Below are 23,396 nucleotides of genomic sequence, written 5' to 3'. Positions count from 1 at the left end.
AGCACTTGCTCTCCCAGGTGGAGATAACTAACAAGGGTACTCCAGGTACCTTCAGATGCAAGTAATTAATAAAAAGCAGCCAATTTTCAGGTGGCAAGTGGCAGTTATTTCACAGCATGCCATTTTGAGCACCACATTGATGAGAATGAGCTGTATCTTTGCTGGAAAATTGCTTTAAAAGATGCTACCTCTGTTGTAAAGCTTTTGTTTATGTAGCTGAATGCCTGGTGCCCTTACCTGGAGCTGTTGGAATAACAGGGGGAAGAGAAACTCCTCTCCAAATGTGTGGGCAAGCAAGGATATCCCATTTAACCTATTTTTGTCCTGCCAGATGCACCTTCCATATCTGAAATATGAACAGGATGACTAATTACCTTCTCTTTGCTCAGGGAAATACCAAATACCCTGCCCTTCACACTTTTAATTAACAGGAAAATTTGCAGTGACTTTCCTACAGAGAATGTTGGCCGTGGGCTGAACTTCCAGCTCAGGTACCCCGGGAAACTCCCTGGGCACTGTGGGGAATTCATGCCTGGGTGGGTCTTGTTTTCTCACCTGCTTTCCTGAGTGCAGGACCTGTCCCAGGTGGGGAAGGGGCAGCCAGGGAACACAGCCAGCCTGGCCTCTTTCAGGAGCTCAGACACCCATTTGGTGGCTTTGTCTGACACAACTTTCCTTCAAGGCAAGGGAGGTGCACTCTGCCAGACCCAGGAGTCCTGCTGCTGGCATGGGGAAGGAGCCAGGTTGGGAAGAAACAGAGAATCTAGTTAGGAAGGTTTCCTACTCTGAGACTACAGCAAAATTAAGAAGTTTACATAACTAAGCACACCATAAATACCACAATTTGTCTCTCGCTAGACCTGCAGTTTCTCCTCTGGGGGACACAGGTTGCCTCTAAGAGCCAAATATTTTCCATCTGCTGACTCAGTGGCAAGTGCCAAAGGCCTTCCAGGTGAACCCATTGCCATTTGGACCTAAAAAGAAAAAGCAACCCAAACCCTGCAGTGCTCACCCTGCTGCCATCAGTGCCAGCAGCAAGATATACTACAAGTCCTCTGATTGATTAAAAATTTTAAAAATAAACTAAGTGGCTGTCCACGTGGCTAGGACCAGAAGCAGCTCTGCTTCCCAGCAATAAAACCATGTGCTTGGCTATGGGAAATAACAGGAAAAAAGTCAGTGGTACTATGCATAGCCCCATCAATAAGTTTATGACAGAATTGCATGGACACAGAATAAATCACTCACCTTAAGAAGGAGACAGTAAAAAAGGAAGACAGATTCAGTGTGATGAGAAGTGACTCAGTCTAGGTCATTATCGAAGCAGAAGGTAATAGACTTCAGGAGGTGGTGAGAGAAATTCCTTCTTCCCATTCTGACAGCTCCTCCAGGAGGTTTTCTCAAGTTGGTGACCACGAGGGTAGAAAAGACCCAGCTTGTGGCCCTGTCACAGCCATGTGACATAGTCAGCAAATACCAACCCCAAACCAGAACCCTGCATCCAAAATGCATGTGCTTCTCATGCTGCAGCTCTGGCATGGGGACAGAGTCTTTGCTTCCAGAGGACTGGAAGCTTCCTCAGCAGAGAGCAGCCACTCAGCACTGCCCCTCAGAGCTGTTCCCAGGCCCTCCCAGGCCAGCCTCACACTGCCACCATGGCACAGCTTTCCAGACACCTTCAGGTTCACCCAGCCTGTGAAAAAAAAGCACTTGCAGAGGTTTGTGCAATCTCACGTGGCTGTAAATGTGGTGGTCACGACCATACACTCGGTGTGGTTTACAGAACAGGTTGTGTTTACTTCAGTTTACAAAGTAAAGCCACCAGCTTTAATTCTCCATAAAAACAAAACAATGGGGGAAGTGCATGATTCAGAGGGTTTGGTGCAAATTTTTGCAAAGTAACAGATACAAAACCAAAATAATTAAAATCATACATTTGTGTAAAACAAAAGAAATTCAAGTTAAAACCAGGACTAATTCCTATCAGCCCTAGAGATGATCCAAGAATATGTCAGGAAATAAATACATTGTTCTAGTTTTCACCATAAAAGAGGGTGCTGCTCTCTAAATGAAATGGTTTGGGTATTTACAGAAGGCAAATGGGTTACAGAAGAAACAGAAAGAAGAAAAGCATTCATTCATTCATTCATTCAGAGTGAACTGAAATGCTGTAGGGTGACCACTCCCCTGACACCTCAATGTGACCAAGAGAAGACTTTAAGTCACAGCAAGAGGCCAAAGAAATTAACTGTGAGCAGACACCACCATGCTGGAGGGACCGTGCCAAGGTGAGACCAGCATGGTGTTGCTGCCACCACAGAGATTCTGAAGCTCCTGCACAATCCATGGCTGCCCTGGGGCAGATGACAGTAAGTTGGCCTGGTCAGGCCAATTTATGAACAGGAGAGCAATTTATCCTATAATCCACCTGAAGGGAATGCTGCTTAAAGGCACATCTTCCTGGCCTCTGCTGGACTGTGGGTGCTCTGAGGAGGAGGAGGAGGCAGCACAACTGAACCTCTTTTCCTGACATGGAAAGCACAGCTGGGGATCCAAACATGCCAAGAGCTCTGCTGACAGAAGGGAAAAGAAGGCTCTTCCAAGTATCTCTCTCAACACTGCAAACCACGGCAGTCACAGCAACACCCTCATTTATCAAAGCAACATGGCCTGTGCTCATAGCTGGTATTTCTGACGCTTTGTTACCAAATAATACCAGCTCTCCTTTTGCCACATGTGCCAAATCCTGGCAGGTCAGAGCTGTACTCCAGTGCAGCCAGTGGAGCAGAAGATGTTTAATGCCCAGCAGAAGCAGGGATAATTCTACAGTTAATGTCACAGCATGCAAAACAACATCCCAAAGGCTCATCCTAACCTTCTGTTTCTTTGTCAATACACATTTATTTATAAAGTACCACTTGGAGTAGATTCAAGTGGTAGTTGTGTCGTGTCCATATTTTTAATGGGATTTGACATTTAAGGCAGCACTGCAGTTTACCTCTAAGCCTATAATGACACTTGCAAATCTGCTTAGCAAGACATCAGCAGAGAATCCCAGGGACAGGTCAAGCAGATTGGATCTGTCCCCACAGAAGCAGCATTGGAGTACCAAGAGATGCTACAAAACAGACACTGCAGACTGCAGTGTCCAACACAGACACCTGCAGACCAGACCCACTCCTAATCTTCACAATAAAAACAAAACCACAGACTGCAAAGAGCCCTCACTTTATCATAGAAGCTATACTGCACTGAGTCAGATACCACTGGAGGTCAGGAGCACTTCATGAATACACTGAGACAGGACTCCTTTCCACACCCCGCTGATTATCCTCAGCCTTATAAAATCCACAAGTGCTAAAAGTACCAGGGTAGGCCCAGGATGAAACACTGATCACCTCCTGATCTGGAGTCATGGTGGCCCAGTGCTGAGAAGCACCTTTACACCTTCCACACAAGTGCAGCATCTCCTACCCATTTGATTTTCTCTTTCATCATAGCCTTATCAACAGTGGCATTTTGAGAGCAAATTGATGCTAAATGACAGGATGCTCAGCATATTTTGCACCAAATTTACATACCCCTAGCCATCCTTTGCACCCAATTTATACCAGAACCCTCAAGATATGACTGGAACCAAATAAAGTACTTCATATGAAGTACTCAGCTCAGACTCCACATATACTCGGTTCTCTTTGGGTCTGGGAAAACAGTCTGATTATTCTGATTTAGACTTTTCATCCATGCCTATGGGAAGCAAAATGAAGGATCTCCTCCTCTCAACAAGCCACCTCAGCAGATCTTTCTGCAGGATGCAAATGGCTTCATCCCTGAGTTAAACTTTAAAAGAGAAAGGAAGTGCTCAGCATTCACCATGCTAGCACCAGAAGCAAAGAGAACACTGAGCACAGAGGCCTCCACTGCAGGGACAAAGAACAAAGAAGCACATTTGGGAAAGATGGAGAAAAGCAGAAAGAACTCAATTTGTATCATACCAAAGAAAAAGAAGGAAACCTGATGCCAAAAAGCTTATACTAATAGAGAAAGAAAGCTTACAGAAGGCAGACTGTGCTGTTCAACAGCAAAACCTTTGCAGCCCTCAGTGGTCATTAGGGAGCAGCCTGGTACCTCCATCAACAATGATCCCAGACTGGTAAAAGAACATATCTAGATGGCATTCTCAGCCATATGAACCCTCGAGCCCATTTCAATGACACGAGCAAAATTCCTATTTTTCTTTTGCTTTCCCAGCAGGGATGACACACCACTTCGTCCATCTTAGTGCACAGAGTTCTCCACTCCTCAGCCAGCCTCCTTCTAGCTGACAGAGGTGCAGTTCAGCTCGGCAGGCTCCTGCCTGCTGGCCGCTGCCGCGGCTCCCTCGGGGCCGTCGGCGATGCTGGGCTCGCTGGAGCACTGCCTGTGGCCGAAGCAGCTGGGCTGCAGCAGCAGGCATTTGTCAGCAGGGTCCGATTCCTCCACCACCATTCCCGTGTGCATCATGGAGGCCATGGCCAGGAGCTGGATATCCGAGTGAGCGTTGGCAACCGTGTGGCGCCGGATGCTCCCGCACTTCTCCAGGTAAGCCTCGCCCTCCTGCTCTGTCAGCGGGGTCAGGGCCTTCGGGCAGGACCTGGAGTACCGCCTCTCTGGAAGAGAAAGAGGAAGCAGGAATGGTCGACAGCACACACAGAGAGCACTGCTCACACTGCTGGGCTGGCCTCGGGCAACGCAGAGAATTCAGTGTGCAGCCACAGAGCGCCCCACTTCATTCCCACTGGAAAACAGTCAGGAGCTCACTAGCTCATACTGCTAGGTGTTGGGAAAGGAGATCTGCCTCTGCCCCAGAGAGGAGAGACCTCCCATCCTGCTCTAGGGGCTGCTGCCTGCAAGAGAAGTGAGTCAAAATGTCACCAGTGTAGCCAAGGGACTCTCTTTAGCATCCTGAGAGTCTTCTCTTTTATCAAAATGTCCCTTTCACACATCTCTTCTTTAAATCAGCTTAAGATACAGCAGCCTTGCAGGTTGAAGCCTTAGGTGTACTCACAGCTGGGAGCAGACACCTTCAGTCACATTTCCCAATTCTCATTTACCCTGAAGGCTCCAGTCCAGAGGGCAGTCTGGCCTCCAGAGCAGCTGTGTAGAATGCAAGCACACCCAGAGCCCAACAGCACCCTTCCCAAAATCTACTGCGGGGAACCTACTGGGCTTCACCATCATTTCCACCCATCAAATTCATTTCTCTCTGATTTAGAGAGAAGGATATCATGGGGGACCATGTAAAATAGTTAGTAAATCAACTGACCATGACTGATAAATTAAGTGACTGTGTGAGATGGTTATTAAATTTCAACTTTATTTAGTGCAGTTACTTCATTGTTATGAACTGTGCTGCTGTTTGAAAATCCTGAGAAACAAATTCTTTTATAGGTTCTTTGTGTCACAAGCTTTAGAATTGCTTGCCATTTATATCAGTATCCTCTCTCACTGCCTAGTGAGAGAAGAAACCGGTTCTAAGAAAGCAAAAAGGTGACTGAAAGAGGGGGAGGGAAGAGAAAGAAGTCTGATTACAGGTGAAAATTAAGGAAGAGAGGCCACCTCCCTAGCAGCACTTCAAAAATATCAAGATTATTTGTAGAAAAGTGAAGTTTTGCAGTCCCTGTCTTGTACTGCAAACAGAAATTCCTTCTTTCCTCATGCTCAGCAGAGGCTGGAGCAAGGGTAAAAGGCCACCTTGGAAATATTCACAAACAAATGACAGCTAAAATCGAAGTAAGTTCAATTATTTTAAGGCATATAAACTTTAAAAGGCCAGTTTATGTAGTTTTTTTTTTTTTTTTTAATGGCACAAATGCCTCGTTCAGCTGGCAGAAATCCAGGATGGCTAGAAACTTCAGCACAGGTCAGGCAGCTACCTTTCATCCATCCCAGCAGCATGCAGATGTCCATAAACAGCAAAGCAATCAAATTTGTCAAAGTCCAACTTTTACAGGGGATTTTGGTCTAGACTGAGCCCTAGGATCAGATCTGCAAATTCACACTGAACTGTACAGCCATGTTCACTCGTACAGAAGATTGACCAGCAACCACAGGAACAAAAATCCTGAGCCACAGTTTTCCTGAAGCAATGCCATGAGTTTATTACAGGCACAGATTTTCTGAGTTCCCATAAATTCTTCTACCACAAGACCATCTCTCCTCATATGCTGCTAAGTGTAGTACAGGGCAGGTTGTGCATCTCCAGCTTGCTACAATTTTGCATTGAAGCAAATGCTAAAGCTAGTGAAACAGAGGGAGACTGGAGTTTTCTTCACTTGTTCTATTTAAATCTTTTTGACTATCAAATCAGTAACACTATGCCCATTAGCTAGCCAATCTCTTCTGGCTGGCCACACATGTAAGCAGAGCTCCTGCATCATGTGAAGAAGTTTCCCAGAATAATCATGCTCTTCCTTAAGAGAGGTGCCATTCTCTCATCTAGACATGTTAGTACATACTTTAAACACAGAATTTTAATTTGGAATTTTTTTTTTAAACAGAATCCTCAGATGGAAGGAAGAAAATTCCTGTCATCCCTCAGAATTAATATGCAACAGTTCTGCTGTTTGCAAAAGCAGATTGATGCAGCAGTTGAAGCAGGCTAGCAAGCAGGCAGCAAAGGACCAGGTACAGTCTCTCACTGTGGTGAAAGCAGTACACCAGGCCTGGACAAAGGGGTTTTAAAATTCAGTCCGTGTCCAGAGAGAGAGGAGACTTTGTGGGGATCTGTGTGCAGTGATGGGGCACTAATAGTTCACTAGGTCATGGACAAGAAAAAGCCTGTCACAAAAATCTATATCCAGAAGCATTAATCAGGGCCTTCTCAAGGATGTTTTAGCCTTTGTTTTCTGTCTCTCATGGAGTCATGCACTGTTTCCTTTTCCAGCACAAATGCCTCCCATTACCCAACCTGTGTGCCCCAATAATGGCTTCAGTACAATGTGCATGTCTTACCAAGCAAGTAGGTGCTACCAGAGGAGCTGTGATCCTCACACAAACCTAAGAATGGTGATACCACCTGCTTCACCAGCTCTTCTAGCTGTAGGTAGCCCTCAGTGGGGCCAGTAGGCTCATGGACACTCTGAAAATCAAACACAAAAAGTCAACATAACCCCTAAAAGATTTTGGAATAAAGCCTGGGGTCTGCCAATTCTCTCTGTACTGGAATATCCCAACTGTGTCAGCAAAGCTTTTGGAGCTGATGGAGGTTTGGGTGCCTTTCAAATCAATCTCTCTGTCCAAGTTACAGCCACGCCTTATGGACATCGAGCAGACAGTTCTTTTTTCTGAGCAAGGGACAGGAAGGTACGAGGTGTGCTCACACTGAGGATGTGCACAGCGTACTGCAGCAGTGGAATTGTGCCAGGGTGCTTCTACCAGAAAACACCTCTTTGTAGAAAAGCCTTAACACGCCTTGGGCAAAACACTGCTCTTCCCCTAGGCAGGACTGCAGGCAAAGCACCCTCTGTGGTTCAGCTTACAGCTGTGAAGATGATAGATAACACCAACCAATTTAACAGCAATTTCAGAAACCGTTCAGACTTCCTGCAAAGCCTCAATTAGCTTTTTTCCTCAAATGTGTTGCTTTAAGATCCTCTTTGCTTTCAAGATTCTTGTATTAAAAACCATTTCAGGGAAATGTTAAGAGGTAGCACTTTAATACCACCTGCTGTTCCAGTCTGGGTGACTGGAACATCCAGACAGTGAGAACTCATACAGAACTACCAGCTTAGTCACCTTGCAATTTTGGTTGTGCTTCATAAAGTTTAATTCTCAGACACACATTACGCTGGAGAAGAAATAAAAGCCACCAGGCTGTGTGGTGTGTTGGAGGGAAGGGATGCCACCAAGAGGGACTTTGAAAGGCTCGAAATATGGGCCTGTGCAAACCTCATGATAATCAACAAGGTCAAATGAAAGGTCCTGCACATGGTTCAGAGGAAGGCTGGATGGAGCTCTGAACAGCCTGGTCTAGTGGAAGGTGTCCCTGCCCACGGCAGGGAGGCTGGAACTAGGTGATCTTTAGGATCCCCTCCAAACCCAAACCATTCTATGATTCTATCAACTCAAACATGCAAGATGGCATTTTTCAGGACTGTCAGACTGGGCAATATGAGAAAAAACCAAAACTAGCTATATTTGGCATGCTTGGAAAGTATTCTGTTGAGATCTGGATAAAGAGGATAGTTACCACAGATGTCTAGATCTTTTGGGAGAGGCCTTTGAAAGATGGCCCCTCATTTTGCCTGCTGTCAAAAGGTATTTCTCCTCTAATGGTAGAGACTTGCCCTGTCCTTGCAAAGCTGAGAAATCAGGAAAACTAGGGCACAAAGAGGCATTCAGATGAAAATTTGTGTGGAAAAAAAGAGTCCTGACACTATTTCTAGATGGGGAGGAGAGGTTGCCTTGAAAACAGCTCTTTCAAGGTAACATCTTTACATGTTCCCAGGGAAGCTCAGGGCATCCAAATTCAGCTCTCATTCTAACACTGACTGTTCCCAAATAAGCACATATCATACCCCCTTCATCACACCCCTACTTTCCCTCCAGCGTTTGTATGATTTCAACAAAGTCAAGAAACTCAAGTGAGTCAGACAAAGAAGAGCAGAGGTTCCCCACCTGCAGAATTAACAGCATCTGGACAATGGAAGCTGGAACTTTTGTCTGGACCAGCGGAAGGATTTCTTCCAACTTAACTTTTAGCAAGACCAAGTCTCTGAAGCCAAGAAGAGCAATCTGACGGATAGTCAATTCCTGACCCTAAAAACACAAAGGCAAAATCCACGTGTGAGCATCATACCAGCACATAGGCACACAGACAGGAGGGTTTATTCTGTCCATTGCTGCTGTGGCAGAACCAGTGACCCCCCCAGTCACTCATGTTGAGGATTCATGCTACTCTTTAATTTCTTCCCTCTCAGTCTCACACAAATTCTGAAGTGGGCGTCAGCTCATCTGTGGCACCAGTAGGTTTGGAGTGTAGCCAGGAATGGGCCTGCAGTTCACCAAATGACTATGTATGTATTCACAAAACCCACTTGCCCTCCAATTGGTTCACAAAAAAGCCCAGTAGCTTCTGGCACTTGGAGCTTAAAAAGCAGAGAAGGTTTGCCAGGGAATGAAGTTCAGAATATTTCTGAACTCAGAATATTTCTCAGTCTCAGAATATTTCTCAGTCTCAGAATATTTCTTAACTAAACCTACCTCTGACCTATATTGTACCCTCTTTTTGCTCAACGTCTGCACTTTAGACCTTGCTGATATGACAAAAATCTACAAGTTAGTCTATTACAGATTTTAGGATTTAGGCTGGAGTGAAGCTAGCAAGACTGCTTGAACCAAATATAATTTTAAAAAGCAACAGCTTTAATATCCTCTGCAAGACATTCCTATTTTACATCAACAACACAAGTGAGCAGACTTAACAGATGATATAATATTTCTCAGCATTTTTAAACACAGTCTAACTCCATTTGGCATTCTGGTGTTACCACCTCCCCTCTGCTATGTTTAATATCTGCAAGACTTTCAATTGCCCCACTGCAACTCAATAGCAGAAGTTTTCCTCTCAGTCCTGCCCAACACTTTCCAGCCTGTAAAGTTTGCCTTGTTCTTCTCAGTATGTTAATCTCTGCCTCATGGTCTGCTTGGGAATCATTTTATGATCTCCATAACACACTCAACATAGCAAATATTTAGCTGGAATAAATTAACAACAGTTAATCATTAATTCATAACAGGTTGCATGTCATAATTAACAGCATTATCAATATGCAAATATTAATTAAAACCAATAGCATGGAGGGCAGCTCAGCCACAATAAAAGCAGTTTGCTGTTTTAAACCATCACTGTGTAGGGAAAAAACATGCAGGAAAGACCAATACCTATATCTTGAAACTGTATTTCAGCAGCTGCAAACTTTTTATTTATATTATGCAGTTTAGTCCCATTAACTTCATACCCCATTTCAAAATGCAAATACCTTTCTGTGCCAAGCAAAACAAGATTTGCTATTCTTTTTTCCACACCAACAGTCACATCAACAGCTGCAACTATACAAAAGCCAGTGAGTGACCTGTTTGCATAGTTTCCCTCTGTACAGCAATTTAACCAACTTGGCTGCTTAAAGGTCATATTTCCACAACAGCTATGAGCCTTGGGGTTAAACTTAGCTGAGATGTGAGGCTGGTGTGAGTTACCACCTTTGGTAACATATGCTCCCACATGTGGCTGACTCAGTTTCATTCTGAATGAGTAATTGCTGGGATCACAGAAGAGCACAACTAAATAAACCTGCTGGTATTTGCAGAAAAGCATAGGGAATCAGGAACAAACTGACTTTCCCATCCACCAGAGCAGTGTACAAAGAACTGCAGCATGATGGAAGGCACTCACTGGATGAGCTCTCCTTACATGTTGTGACACACCACATAAGTGGCTACATACAGTTCCCTATTTCTAGGAAAAGCCCAATTTTGTTATTAGGACACTGGCCTGGCATAAGAGCAACTTTTATTTCTTGCTTCACCAGCAGCTCTCTCTGTGGTAGCCTAGAGCAGTTCACTCCAAGTTAAATTCTTGGATGTATTTAGGCAGCATAATCCATACATTAGTGTAGTACTTGGGTGCCTACAAAGCTTTAAATATCCTGTTTACCTTTCAGTTCCTCATCCAGAAACTGACAATACTCCCCAAACTTTACAGCTTTGCTGATATATTTTGAGTGACTCAGATATTGTGACAAGACAAATAGAGCAAAACAATATTATGCTTTCAAAGAATTTCAACATCCTATAATCATTCTTTCACCACTGACTAAGTTACTTCTAAAAAGCTGTACCCACAGTGTAGAAACTTCTGCCCATTTCTCATCCCAGACATTTAATGGCAGGGCAGTAGATCTTTCTGGGAAGTGGCAGAATTATTAGCATCAGTGGGTGTGACACAGTCAACTCAACTGTTTCCACAGTACACAGGTAGCTGCAGTGCAGACAATCCCCTGCTTAAATAGGTCACTCCCTCAATGAGGGTTAGCTGCAAAATGAGAGAAAGGGAGGGTATTATAGTTGCAGTTTTACCTGTCAAACACCTACCTTCAAGCATCTGAAGCAAGGAAAGAACAAAAATAAACACAGTAGAAAGGTTAGTGTCTGTCTTTGCAGAAGTCCTTTCTCTTTTAAGAAATGCCAGCTTTAATAGGATTAGAGGAAAAGGGCAAGCTTTGAGCGGTACCTGCTGCCTTTCAAACAATACAAGGGAAAAATAATTTTAAAAGGCTCTGGGAATAATGTCTTCCAGAAGAGGCAAAAGTCAAGGGGAGGAGGCTAGCATTTCCAAGAACGTCATTCTCCACATGAGGTACAGTTTTCTTTTCCTCTGATGGCAGAAAAATCAAAATAGGCTGGGGAGGTGATTAGACTGCTCATATAGAAACTCTGATAAAACTACATTAAAAAATGATACAGCTCAATACTTTTGATGGGATACTTGGCCTTCAAAATACAGAGTGTAAAAAGGTTTTACATAAAGTGTTCATCCTTCCTCTACCTGTAGACTTATATGTTCCATTACTGAAGCTTCAAAAAATCCAACTGAGGATTTTCCAAAGGCACAAATGGGATATATGTCCTTCAAAAGTCATTAGGGTGAGTTTTCTCCTGATCTAGTATTCAGATTTACACCTCTAAGACAAGCTGTCAGTGTTGTCATCTGCACCAACAGTCACAGCTATTTAAAAGAGAAGGAACTATAAATACAAATAGCCCAGAGCTTCAGTCTAGACAAGATATAGTCCACCAGTTTCAGTGTGCAAACTTAGCTAAGCACAGAGAGCAGACAACTGGGAATAAATTCAGCCCAAAACGCCGTGCTTGTCCAGTAGATTTTAGCAGTCCTTCTTTACAGTTAATACTTGGATAAACTCTACTTCCTCCAAGATTTAGTTTAAAGGTTTTGACGTGTATTTAGCCACTGGCCAAACAGTGCTGACAGAGAAGTTACCACTTGCCATTAGCAGGCATTGCAGTTCATTGCTTCACCTGACTGAACTGTACTTAGGATTACCTGGACTGGGTAGAATATTGCCTGGAGTGTAGGAAGAGTCTCTGTAAAATAGTGATCCCAGATTTCAGACAGGACATCAATGCGATCCTCACCTATGGAAACAGAGATTGGAGCAAGAGCTTTAGTGACGGGGGACACTAAAATCAGGTTGGATTTTCCAAGTACTCTCTAATTCCCCAAGCAAGAGACTTCATTTCTGCAGTTTCTGCCCAAAACTGGACATCACTCAGCTAAGCTTCCCCTTAACAGACAGCAACACAAAGCTGTGACCACTGTTTGTTCTGTGCAAAACATGAGACTAGTTCCAACAAGAGTGAAGCCCCTCTTGAACCAGAGGCTTTAACTCCACAGCACAGGATTGTGCAATTGTACAGCTCACAGTTAACATGCTCACTAGCACAAAACAGCTGAATCTGAGAACCAGCAGGTCACAGCCAACATCACCCTGCAACTGAGTCAGGGAGAGCTTTTAGAGGAGCTGAGCCCCCTCCAGCATCCTCTCAGTACCAAGCAGTAGCCAGGTACCTGTCAGGAATCCCAGCAAAGGCACTAATGACAAATGAGGCACTTGTGAAGGTTCCCAGACAAAATCCACTTGTAGCCAACGCTTGTATGACTCTAATTCAAACAAATATCCCCAAATGTAACTGGGTACTTAAAACCAAGGCAGGCTAAGCTATGAATCTTGGGATTCCCATAACAGGAATACAATTGTGATCAAATTATGTTCATAGGTTTGACTTACAGAGCTGTGCACTCCTCAGCATCTGGGCCCAAAGCCTCCAAATTTTTAAGTTAAAGGTTTTCAATGTTTAATTCAAGTTTTAGATACATCTCTGGAAATCTCAGGTGCAAATAGACTCAGAGTTAAAACCACAAGTTTATGACAAAAGAATTTTCCAGGATACCTCCCACAAAGTCTCAGCTGGAGCTCAGAAGCAATTTAGACTCAAGGAGCAGTAATTGAAGATGGTCACTCAAGACAGGTTTGAAGGCTCATCTTCAAGGTCACTAAAGGCCCTAAATGAGGAACTGGAATACATGCAAAATTGTAACTCAAAGGAATCTTATCACTCTGCACTGAAGTGCTTTCCTCATCTCCAGACCCACACAGATTTTTACTGTGCTTGCCCATGGGTTGTGCTGCTTAGGACACGGCCAGAAAGAAGGGAGCCAGCAGCACTAGATCCTGCAAACATTTCCCTTTGAGCAGAGAGCCAGCTCACCAGCAACCACAGAAAATTTGAAAGAGATGCTTCACTGTGTCAGGTATGACTATGGCTTCAAAGTTGGAATTGCAGGCAGACAAGAAACTACCCAACACTCCCACAACAGCCTAGTGCAAGTGAAAAAAACCAGCAGGAAACAGATCAATTGAATGTTCAAATTTTTCCCTCCTCTGCCTCCTACTCAGGACTACAATGCTTTGCTGTCTGGAAACACAATGAAACATCAGAGATCACTTCCCCTTCTGAAGTGGTAACAGGGATGGTTTGTTTCTTCAAGAAATTGTAAATCCTGCATGCATTGAAAGAGATTCTGACAGACTGTATAAAGAAAAATCATGTTAAAGAGGTGTGATTGAAAAATAGACACAGATAAAACATTGCCATGCCCTGCAGCCACTTCTGTCTGGGTGCAGGGGCAGTGTAAGTTTTCCAGAAAGACAGAACTAACCAAGAAGTGTGTACAAGAAATCCTCACTGCTGTGACCACAAGACCTGCAACAAGCCCACACATTATAAAAGAAAGGTGCCCAAGAGTCATCCCCTGCAGTGATGCCAGCCTGCTCAGCTAAGTGGTTCCTTCAGTGTCACTTCAAGCTGGGGACAGAAAAATAAGGCATAGAAGGTGTTTTGCTGTCTGTTTGGGAAACTTCATCTGACCCAAACTACCTGAACATCTGCAAGATTCTCTTGGGCAGCTCTCAGTTTATTAGAAACTCAAACTCAATTTTCATAATGCTAAAGCAGATCCTAGAATAGTTTTATATGAATACAGAAACCAAAGTCTCTGGTAAGCTGTGCAACATTCATTCTGAAGAGCTGGTAGTGGCAAGGCAGGTTCCCACATCTTGGAAAATACAGGAGTCTGCCTTTTTTCCTCCCTCACAGGGCCAATTCTGAAGAAACACACCCCAAGCATGAGGCTGGCAACCCCATAACTCCTTTGGGGCCCAAATCCTACAGCCTGCCAACTGGGTGAAGTCACTTGGTGAAGTATGGGGCAGAGGAATCCAGGCCCAGCAAACGGTGTGAGATCAAAAGCATCTATTGGCATTTAATGACCCACATACAACACACTGGTGTTTAGCAAGAGATCTTCCCTGCAGGCTAGAAAACTGGGTCAAACAAAACAGCAGCTTGGTTTTGAATGAAGTTGTGCTGGTTTTGCTTGAGCAGTTACTAAATGGGAGCAGCTTCCCACATTCAGCACTGAGTGGCCACACCACACTTGCCTTGGCCCACAGCTCTGCAGCAGCAGTTTGAACACAACTCCATGTGTGATCAGCTTCATTCCTGAAGGGTTTCATTCCCACCAGAAGGACCATTCTTTACACAAAGCATGATAGTTCAGCTCCCAAAAGCGTGACAGAGAAACCAAAATTATGCTTACATCAAGCTGCAAATCATGTTGAGAAATGAAAGGCAGAAGGCAGCTCCAAGGAGTTTTGCAAGAGGATCCATGTCCAGAGCAGAACTGCCATGAGCCCAGGTTCAGCTGCCACACGGGACCCACGCTGCTGCTCCTGAGGTGAGTTATGGCTGGTGGGAGCACCGTGTCTCTGTGGCTATTCACACAGCCCACCCTCAGCCCACCCTTCAGCCTCGCAAGGGCTCCCGAGGGGCTGTGTGGCACCCCAGGACAGCACCAGACAGGGCTGTACACTTTTCAGACATGCAAATCATCTCATCTGACCAAACATCAAAGCACAACTCCCTTCCAAAACAGGTTTCCTGCTACACTTACCTTCAGACAGCTTGACCTTCTCCTCCATAAACAGCAAGCCTTTTGCAAGGAGCTGGTTCTGCCAAGAGAAAAGACATGCATTTGCCTTTTATTTATTTATAATCAACATAGAAGAATGCATTTTTGTCAGATATTACCCACTTTGCATGCATTAATCTTAAAATTAGCCATGTTGTAGTACCTTCTTCCAGCACTGGTCTCAGTGTGAGTGCTAGACATTCCTTAACCCACTCTTGTTCAGCTAGACATGAGAATGCAACAGACACAGCTAAAAAGACTGAAAAGTCTCCCATGAATGGGAAGGGTCACAGGGAGGGAGTCAAGAAAATAAAATAGTTCTTACCATAATGGTGCACCTACATATGCTATAACTCAATTACATGATGGTGATCAAAGAGTCAAATGCTATGAAAATGTCCCACTCTCTTCTCCTTTTTGAACTTGCTCATTGCTTGTCTAACTGCACAGTGGGCCAAGTTCAGCTCCCTAACATCTACTTCTCTATTCCTACCTATTGTCTTTCCATGAGGCCTTTCTTTTTGTACTGAGAAGTTGGATCATCTCAGTATGCAGTGTCAAGCTGCAGAAGAACTGGCAGGACCTGGTCTTTCTAGATAAACTCAACTCTCATGGACCAGACAGATTAAGACATCAATATGCCTGTTTGCAGTTCAGGACATCCAAATACCTGATAAACTTTTTCTTCCCACTTCTCCAAACTTAAGAATGATGCAAAAACAACTTTTTTGCATCTTTTTGTTCTCCTGATAGCACCAGGTGAGTCAGTTATTCTGAAAAGCTTTGAGAATGCCAGAGAAAGGCACTGCAATCACACATAACACACAATTACTGCACCCTAAAAAAGATATAGCGATCATACTGAGAGAATGTAGGCCTTCTGCCCCTCTGAAAGGATTCAGTATCAGGGTAGCCCACAACAGTCAGAGATGATTCCCCCACTGTTTTGTTTCTGTTTTTAATGGGGATTCAGGTCAAAGTTGCACTTTTGAACCTTCCATCAGCCAAGGAGCAAGGCACACTGCTGCGTCTCCCTCTCGAATCCACGGGGACAGATCCCCTGTGGAGCCCGGCCAGCTGGGCAGTGGGGCGAGTTGGGCAGAGGGAAGGAACTTCTCCTTGGATCCCGGGGGGCTGGGAGAAGCTCCCACGTGAGTCCAAAGACGAGCTGGTCCCACAAGCAAAGGAAAGAGGCGCTCTGCCTCAGGATTAGTTCCAAAGTTTAAAGAGGGCCTGGAGAGGTCCCAGGCCACATCTGACCTCAAAGGGCATCCAGAGCAAGAGAGGGTCTCCCAGCCCGGAGCAGCCAGGTATAGAGGGGCGGGGAAACCCGAGCAGGCAATGGGGGAAGGACATGAGAGCAGCTCTCGGGGGGCAAGGCCTCAGAGTGACCACTGAGGAGGGGGTCAGGGAGGAGTCCCAGCCAGGGTCCAGTTACCTGGTGACCCTGGGAGAAGGATCTGGACAAAGGGGAAGGGTCACCAGGTGATGGACACATCCCCTGGGAGGAGACAGGGGGTGGGTTGAGGTTTGATGGACATACAGGTACTGATGGGAAAGCTGGGATGGACCAAACAGGTACAAAGAGGGGATATGGAGGGACAAAGCATTATGAGGGCATATACAGTGCAAACACAGCTCTACAGCACACCTCTTTCTCTCCCCACAGCACCACCACAGCCTCCTGATGAGCTGCCACAGTGCTGCACAGTGCATCCTGCCCAGGTGCTCCTGCTCTGCGCTGTAACCTGCCTCCAGGAGCCACACACCAGCCCAGCTCAGCCCTGACACAGGGACACGCACCTGTGGAAGCACCCCAAGCCAAGAGAGCGGCACACCTCTGTGTCTTCCCTTCAAAAAGCTAACACAAAGCTGGGCATAAAAAGGAGGAAAGATTGCTCTGTGGCATTCTCAGGCTGGGAGATATTTTACACCTGGGCAATGACAACAGGATTTAGCAAGCTGGATAAATACGTTCACACAATGAAAAAAAACTACAGCATTTCCAAATGTTAGCAATGAGTGGAAGGTGACAGTTTTATGAAGATACTCTAGCAGAAATATGGGCTTTGGAGGGAAATATTAAGTTGTCAGGATGTCCATTCAAGTTTTAGATTTGTTCAACAGAAATAAATGGCTACACATATCATGCTCTGGACAACAACAAAAAAACTTGCCAGGGAAAACCAACAGTGTGAAAAAATAGAGAGAAAGAAATCTGTAATGAAGAAAACCATAAGGGGAAAAAAGTGAAACTCACACTATAAATATTTTTCTGCTTGAACAATAGATAATGTTGGAGTGATATGGCACTTGAATCCTTCCAAATCCTTTCAGTTCATTAATAAAAGTACTTAATTTATTTATTTTTCAACCTATAGCTCAAGGCAATTCTCATATACTGCAGGGGAAATTTACAGCTCGTCTTTAATACTGTATTATTTTAAACTACTTGGTAATATAAAGGTCTGTGTATATATATACACACACACATATGAGGATGTGATGCTTATTTTCTTGTGCTTCTCTCAGGAAATATGAAATCCTTCTCTATCTGCCATAGAATGTTAGATTTCATTTTACATACATTTCCCACTCTGGATACAATTTTCCTGATACTTTGCCTAAAAGTAAATATTATTGATTTTTTTACTTCCAGAATTTTTTTGGTTTTTTTCTTTTGCAGCTATGTCAGCAACCAAAGAACACATTTATACATGTTAATGGACAGCACAGATCTATCTATTGCAAAATAGATATTTTAATCATTACCCCATGGTAACAAATTTATAATGCTCCTATAAATTCCATGTGCTAAAGAGATTGCATAATCTCACTCTAAAGGTTTCCTTAAAAAAAGAGATTAGGGCTATATAGTTACTGTAGTTACTGCAGACTTTTCACTTATCCTCTCAGATTTTTCCTTTTCTTGTGGAAGATACTTAAAAAAAACCTAAGTAAATCAACTACACTTCATTTCCCTTCTCCCCATCCTAGAAATATCTAGAAATGTTACTTCTCCATCTTTTCTGCAAGAAGTCACAGGCTTAGGAATTGATTAAATCCAAACATTAATCCCTCAGAGCAAGCCAGACAGACAAATTGTCCTTAACAAACCCTACAGGCTCTGCTGACAAATCAATACAAGCTACTCAATGCAGCTGCAGTGGAGGTCTGTATCAGACCTTGTCTAGATTACAAGTCTCATTTTGCTGCTGCATCCCTACTTGCCAGAAGCACAGAGCTAAGAGGAAAAAAAAAATTCTATTTAAAGCAAGAGCAGATAAAGACTCATACCAAGTGAGCTTGAAAGGTACATTTATTTGAAAAAGTTTAGCTGCCACCTTCCATCTCTTTGCAGTTACAGCTGAACAGGGATGGGAGCCTGAGGAAGCAGGGATTGCCTTCCCTCCCCAAATGAGCTTCTCCTGGTTCCCCAGGGTGGTTTCCTCACCCTGCTCTTGGGACACCACGGGATGCTCTATGCTCATTGTGAGAGGTGCAAACCTGCCTTTACTCTTTGCTGCTCTGCTGTGCAGAGAAGCAAAGTCCCAACTTCAAAATATGTACGTGCAGTTGAGAAATCTGGAGAAAGATGTTTTGCAGCAGATAGAAGTGATCTTGTGAAATCTCACAGGCTGACCCCTTTTCTCAAAGCAGAAAACCAAAATAGCTGACTCAGATACACCAGTAAGAAGGGCAGCTAAAAGAAAGCTCTTAAGTAAATTTTTAAATGCCCCAAGTTCTTAAAGACAGTATTCAAAGTGAAAAGAATCACTTTGCATTTGCTCCTCAGTAAAGACCCTCTCACAACATGTCTGTGGTTGCTACTCTTTAAAGTAACTCATATTCAAATCATTTGGAATAAAAAAAAATTTGAAGGCAGTCAGACACCACCTTATAAAACACACTTTCCTTTTTTCTGGCACAGATATTCTCCTCTTTCCCTTCCCTGTTAGAGAAATTGAGGCAAATTTCTCCATGTGTGCCCAATGGAGTAATACCAGTCCCACCATCTTCCCAGAAGGTGAAAGCTGTCCCAGGCACAATAGCTGGGACTCCTCTCTCAAACCAGCAGTGCCTGCAGTGCCCAGCACCTTCCCCTTCCCTCTCTCCCATTGCAGGGGCTGGGCATTCCCAGTGGGGCCCTTCCTGTGCATGCCCCCAGTAGCCCCTGGGCAAAACGGTACCCATCGGACTGTGCCCGAGGCAAAGCAGATGCTGCCTGTCAGAGGCACTCAGTCAGCAACATGGGTGTGGTGCCAGCCTCCACACAGAGCCAACAGGAAGGATTTTGGGGTGATAGCCACCACTTGCTCTGCTGTGAGTGCTACATGCAAGCAGGAGGCTGGCGAAAAGCAGCCGAGTAGCTTTGGCTGCAACTCCACAGAAAACATCAAGGAGGCTCAAGCCATCACAAGCAACTTCACATCTTGCCTGAAAGCCATGTCTGCAGTACAGCAAGGTACAAATGAATTCTCCTGCTAATGACAAATAAGTCATTATCTTTGAGAGAAAAAAGGTTTACACAAGTATCCATTTAATTATGGATAGATTCTTCCCTTCATGCCTTCAAGCCAAACATGGCCAGCATGCCTTTTAAAAGCCACCTTCAAATCCAAATTAATGAGTTCATCAAACATCATAAGCTTGAAACACAAGTACGCTGATCCAGAACATACTCAAAATAATTGACCTCATTTTGCTGGGTGCAAAAAGAAAAAGAATTCTACAGAACACTACAGCATTTCTTAAATGCCGCTCCTTTTATAGTCAGCTGAGGCTTTGTGTTCTATTGCTAAACCACACTTCTACAGGCTCTACAAGCACATAGCCATTGCTTTGTGGATAATCTGATGTTAATTTGAGGAAAAAAGCATCACTCAAACTTACTTGGCAAGTACTTTCTACAAAGTCATTGCCAGCTGCACACAAACACCTACCTAATTCTTGGCAGTGTTTCACAAAACACAAATTTGTGTGAGCTGCAGCATCTCATATCTAGAGCACCCTCCCACCCCCATCCTTTTTTTTTTTAACAAGAGGGGAAATACTGACAGAAGTAGAGAGATCACTTCGATCCCACATAGAGGAGAAACTGCAAGATAAATATGAAATCACATCCTAAAATGACTCTTCCTATAGGCGGTTATGTTCATAACAGATAAAAGAGAAAGCCCACTTGAAGAGATGAAAGTGAGGCAGGGAGAGTAAGAAGGAGAGCAGACCAAGTAGGCAGCACTGCTACAATCTAGACCAGGCAGCAGCTCTGGGAAAATCCCACAGTCAGGGCCCCTGACTGTCACTGCTCCAGGGGGGATCCTGCTCAGCCAGCCATGGCACACTGACCATGGTTTGAGTGGGAGCAACCTGGCTCCCTTGGGAAGGATTCACACACATCTAGAGACTCCATGAGAGCAGGGTCTGAAAGGAGGTGTCCCTGCTGCCACCCAGGACTAGGTCCTCTGCTTGACAGCAGTGCTGAGCTGCCAGGGGACTCCATCCATGATCACAAATCTGGGCAGTTGCTATGGAGCCTCTGGAGCTGCTCCATGAAAGCTGCTCTGGAAAGGGGCAGATGAAGTAGAAATAATTAGCCGACCTGCATGAACAGAGGTTCCCAGCCTATGAGAAGACAAATACAATAATAAAGAGCAGCTTGACCCAAAAGAGTATTGCAGGCACAGAGCTGAGCTCTGCAAATCACACAAGTGTGAACTCTGTTCCTTGTGCAGCAGCCGAGCTGCTGCAGCCCCTGACAGCATGCACAAGACAGCACTTGGCCAGAGAGAAGCTGGTGCTGCCTGTATCCAGCAGTAACCATCACTGCAATGGCCTACACAATTATTTCCTTGCTTGCTGTGAAACAGGTAGACAAAAACCTGGCATCAAGAAAGGATGCATCACATACCCTGTATTTTTCTCTTTGGCTAAGCAGCCACATGCTGTTAGCTAGGCTTTACAAAGCAGCCTTTCAAAGGAGTGAGCAAACATCATGAGAGATGCTGGAGTCATCTCTCCAGGCTGGAGTTCCAGGAAAACATGCAGTGGGGACCGAAACAAAAGCTTCATGGTGCCACAAGAGAGGGAGGAGAGCAGGTTTCCCCCTGTCACCGCAGCCAACTTGCACAACTGGGGAGCCTACAGCGAGAGGGACTCTGACCACAGGAAGGTTCACCAGCACCACTACTGACTGCTTCAAAGGCAGAAGATAAAATCAGCTCTGGTTTGGACCCAGGCTCGCCTCATTGCTGACACCGCTTACTTTTCAGCTATTTATTGTCATCTTGCTGCTTGGACTCTGCCTGACACCTCAGCAATGCGTGCTCTCGCACGCTGCAGCTCGGTGCACAAACAGAAAGCTGCAGCTAATTCTGAGTCAGGACTTGCCACCTCCGGTGGCTCTCCACTGCAGCAGGCTGGAAATTATGTAACAGCTTGCCTCTGGTTTTGAGACATCAAAGATCTCATTGGATTAGATGAGGAAACACAGTCCACTTGCCATTCCTCACCTACCAGCTCTGCCAGTGCGGGGAGTGGACATCAGGCATCAGCTCTGGGCATTTGACTTTCTGCATTTGCAGCCTATGGGTTCTGGGAGAGGTTACAGTGCCTGGGAAGGGAATCAGGTCTCTCTGCCTTGGGAGGAGACAGTTTGGAATTAATATACATAAATGCATTTCCATTTTGCCCCCCACAAGTTTCAAGATTAACAAGCCCACACAGAGTGAAAAGTCAGTTCTTCCCTTCCAAAGGTTTTGTTTCAGGCTGTTGCAGAGTTGGGCAGATAGTGCATCAATTTATCACCACTTGCTAATTTTATGTTTAAATATTTTCTCCACCAACATGAGGGCCAGACAGTAGGAAAATGAAGAGAGCTTATCTGAAAAATCACACAGCTGCACCAGAGAAGTCCCACTTCCTGGTACACCCTGCTCCTCCAAATCCTGCCTCTTACCTTCCATAGTCATAGGATTTCCACCTATTGCAGTTCAGCTGACCACCAGCAAACTAATCCAGCAGTGAGAGCAAATGGTGGTGCCCTGTTGGGTTATTGAGCAGAGAGGTAGGTACAAATGCCCCTTTTCAGGAAATTCTCAAATCATTTCATGGGCAAAGTCAGTACTGAAAAACCTGGAGCATGAAGCACTGCTTTAAGGTAGACCTCCAGTAAATGCTGCAAGTCTCAACTATCTGGCATTTTCACTCAGGCTTCAATCCAAGGAGTTTATTTATACAGTAGGATTGCTAAAGCGGCAGATTTATAAACACAACTTTCCTTCAGAATGAAACATCTGAGTTTGCACTGCAGCCCTTACAGGAATTATATTTCTCTTTTGAAGACAACACAGATTCATTAACTCTGATATAATGATGACTTGGTAGCAGAAAAAGACTGCATAAACTCCAACCATTTCCTAAACATTCCTTTAGCAATTTCAGGAGCTAATAACTGTTAATTTGCATGAGTGCTGATGAAAAGGACTTGTAATTAAGTCAAGTTGATCACAAAGGTAGCTTTGTCTTACTATAAAAGCTCTGTTCCATTTATACTCAAATATTCAATGCTTATAAAAAATGTGCATGTGTGTTTAAAATTTACATAATATAAATTCCCCAACACTTAAAACAAATGTGATTTTAAAGTTCCTCTTAGTGGCTCCAGCTGTAAGTGTCATGGCATAAGAAATAGAAAATATTCAAGTCAGTTCATCACATCTAAATATTACGTGATCCAGTTAGTTGCTCTGATTGCTGCTAGGATATTTAAAACTGCCTGGCTACACAGAACTAGGTCCATTTCAATGCAAGAGGACAGAAAACTTGCTTCTTGGAATATCTTTCAGTGGGCTTTAACAGATGTCAGAGGAAGTCAGTGCCAAAAAGATGCACTTCCACTCTGCATCCTGGTGACCCACTCCCAGCACCTCCCCCATGTCAGAGGTGATGACCACAACACGTCAAAGGAAGTAGTTGGAAACTTTGGGTTTTTTCTTTCAAGGTTATTTTTCAGCCAAATCAGCAGCTTGATTCAACTCTGCTCATTTTGGTGGCAGCAGTACTGCCATAATTCAGCTGGCATCAGCAGTGAAACAGAACCCACAGACAAATGAAATAATGTTGTCAGCCATTCTTTGGCACAAGAACAGTATTTCCCCACTCCATGGCCCTAGGAGTTTTGAGGAAAGACATTCAGGAGGGAGTGGTAACTTATCATGGCCATATGCTGTTAGTCTAGAATTGGAAATAAGTCTGCATCTTAGCTCACAGAGGGAAAAATCTCACTTCCAACAATAGCCTTTAT

General features: G+C 44.4%; 1 protein-coding gene across 5 annotated transcripts in view; it reads right to left on the bottom strand.

Moving 5' to 3' along the window:
* Positions 1 to 1,773: 1,773 nt before the first annotated feature.
* PRR5L (proline rich 5 like) overlaps positions 1,774 to 23,396 on the bottom strand; it is a 61,098-nt gene continuing 39,475 nt past the window's right edge. For 4 of the 5 annotated variants that reach the window (XM_085580200.1, XM_021555121.3, XM_085580199.1 and 1 more), the window contains exons 5-9: positions 15,074 to 15,131; positions 12,104 to 12,195; positions 8,659 to 8,799; positions 6,994 to 7,120; positions 1,774 to 4,649 (exon numbers count right to left, since the gene is read on the bottom strand). In XM_085580200.1, the coding sequence (XP_085436326.1) occupies positions 4,318 to 4,649; positions 6,994 to 7,120; positions 8,659 to 8,799; positions 12,104 to 12,195; positions 15,074 to 15,131 (750 nt within the window). In that variant the 3' untranslated portion in view covers positions 1,774 to 4,317. The remainder of the gene's footprint in view (positions 4,650 to 6,993; positions 7,121 to 8,658; positions 8,800 to 12,103; positions 12,196 to 15,073; positions 15,132 to 23,396) is intronic. The other variant, XM_085580201.1, reaches the window with a different exon arrangement.

Source organism: Lonchura striata, chromosome 5 (assembly GCF_050655825.1).
Source record: "Lonchura striata isolate lonStrDom1 chromosome 5, ASM5065582v1, whole genome shotgun sequence".
In the NCBI taxonomy this organism is placed as follows: Eukaryota; Metazoa; Chordata; class Aves; order Passeriformes; family Estrildidae; genus Lonchura; species Lonchura striata.
The sequence above is the reverse complement of the archived record's forward strand: the minus strand, read 5'-3'. Positions and strand labels throughout refer to the sequence as shown.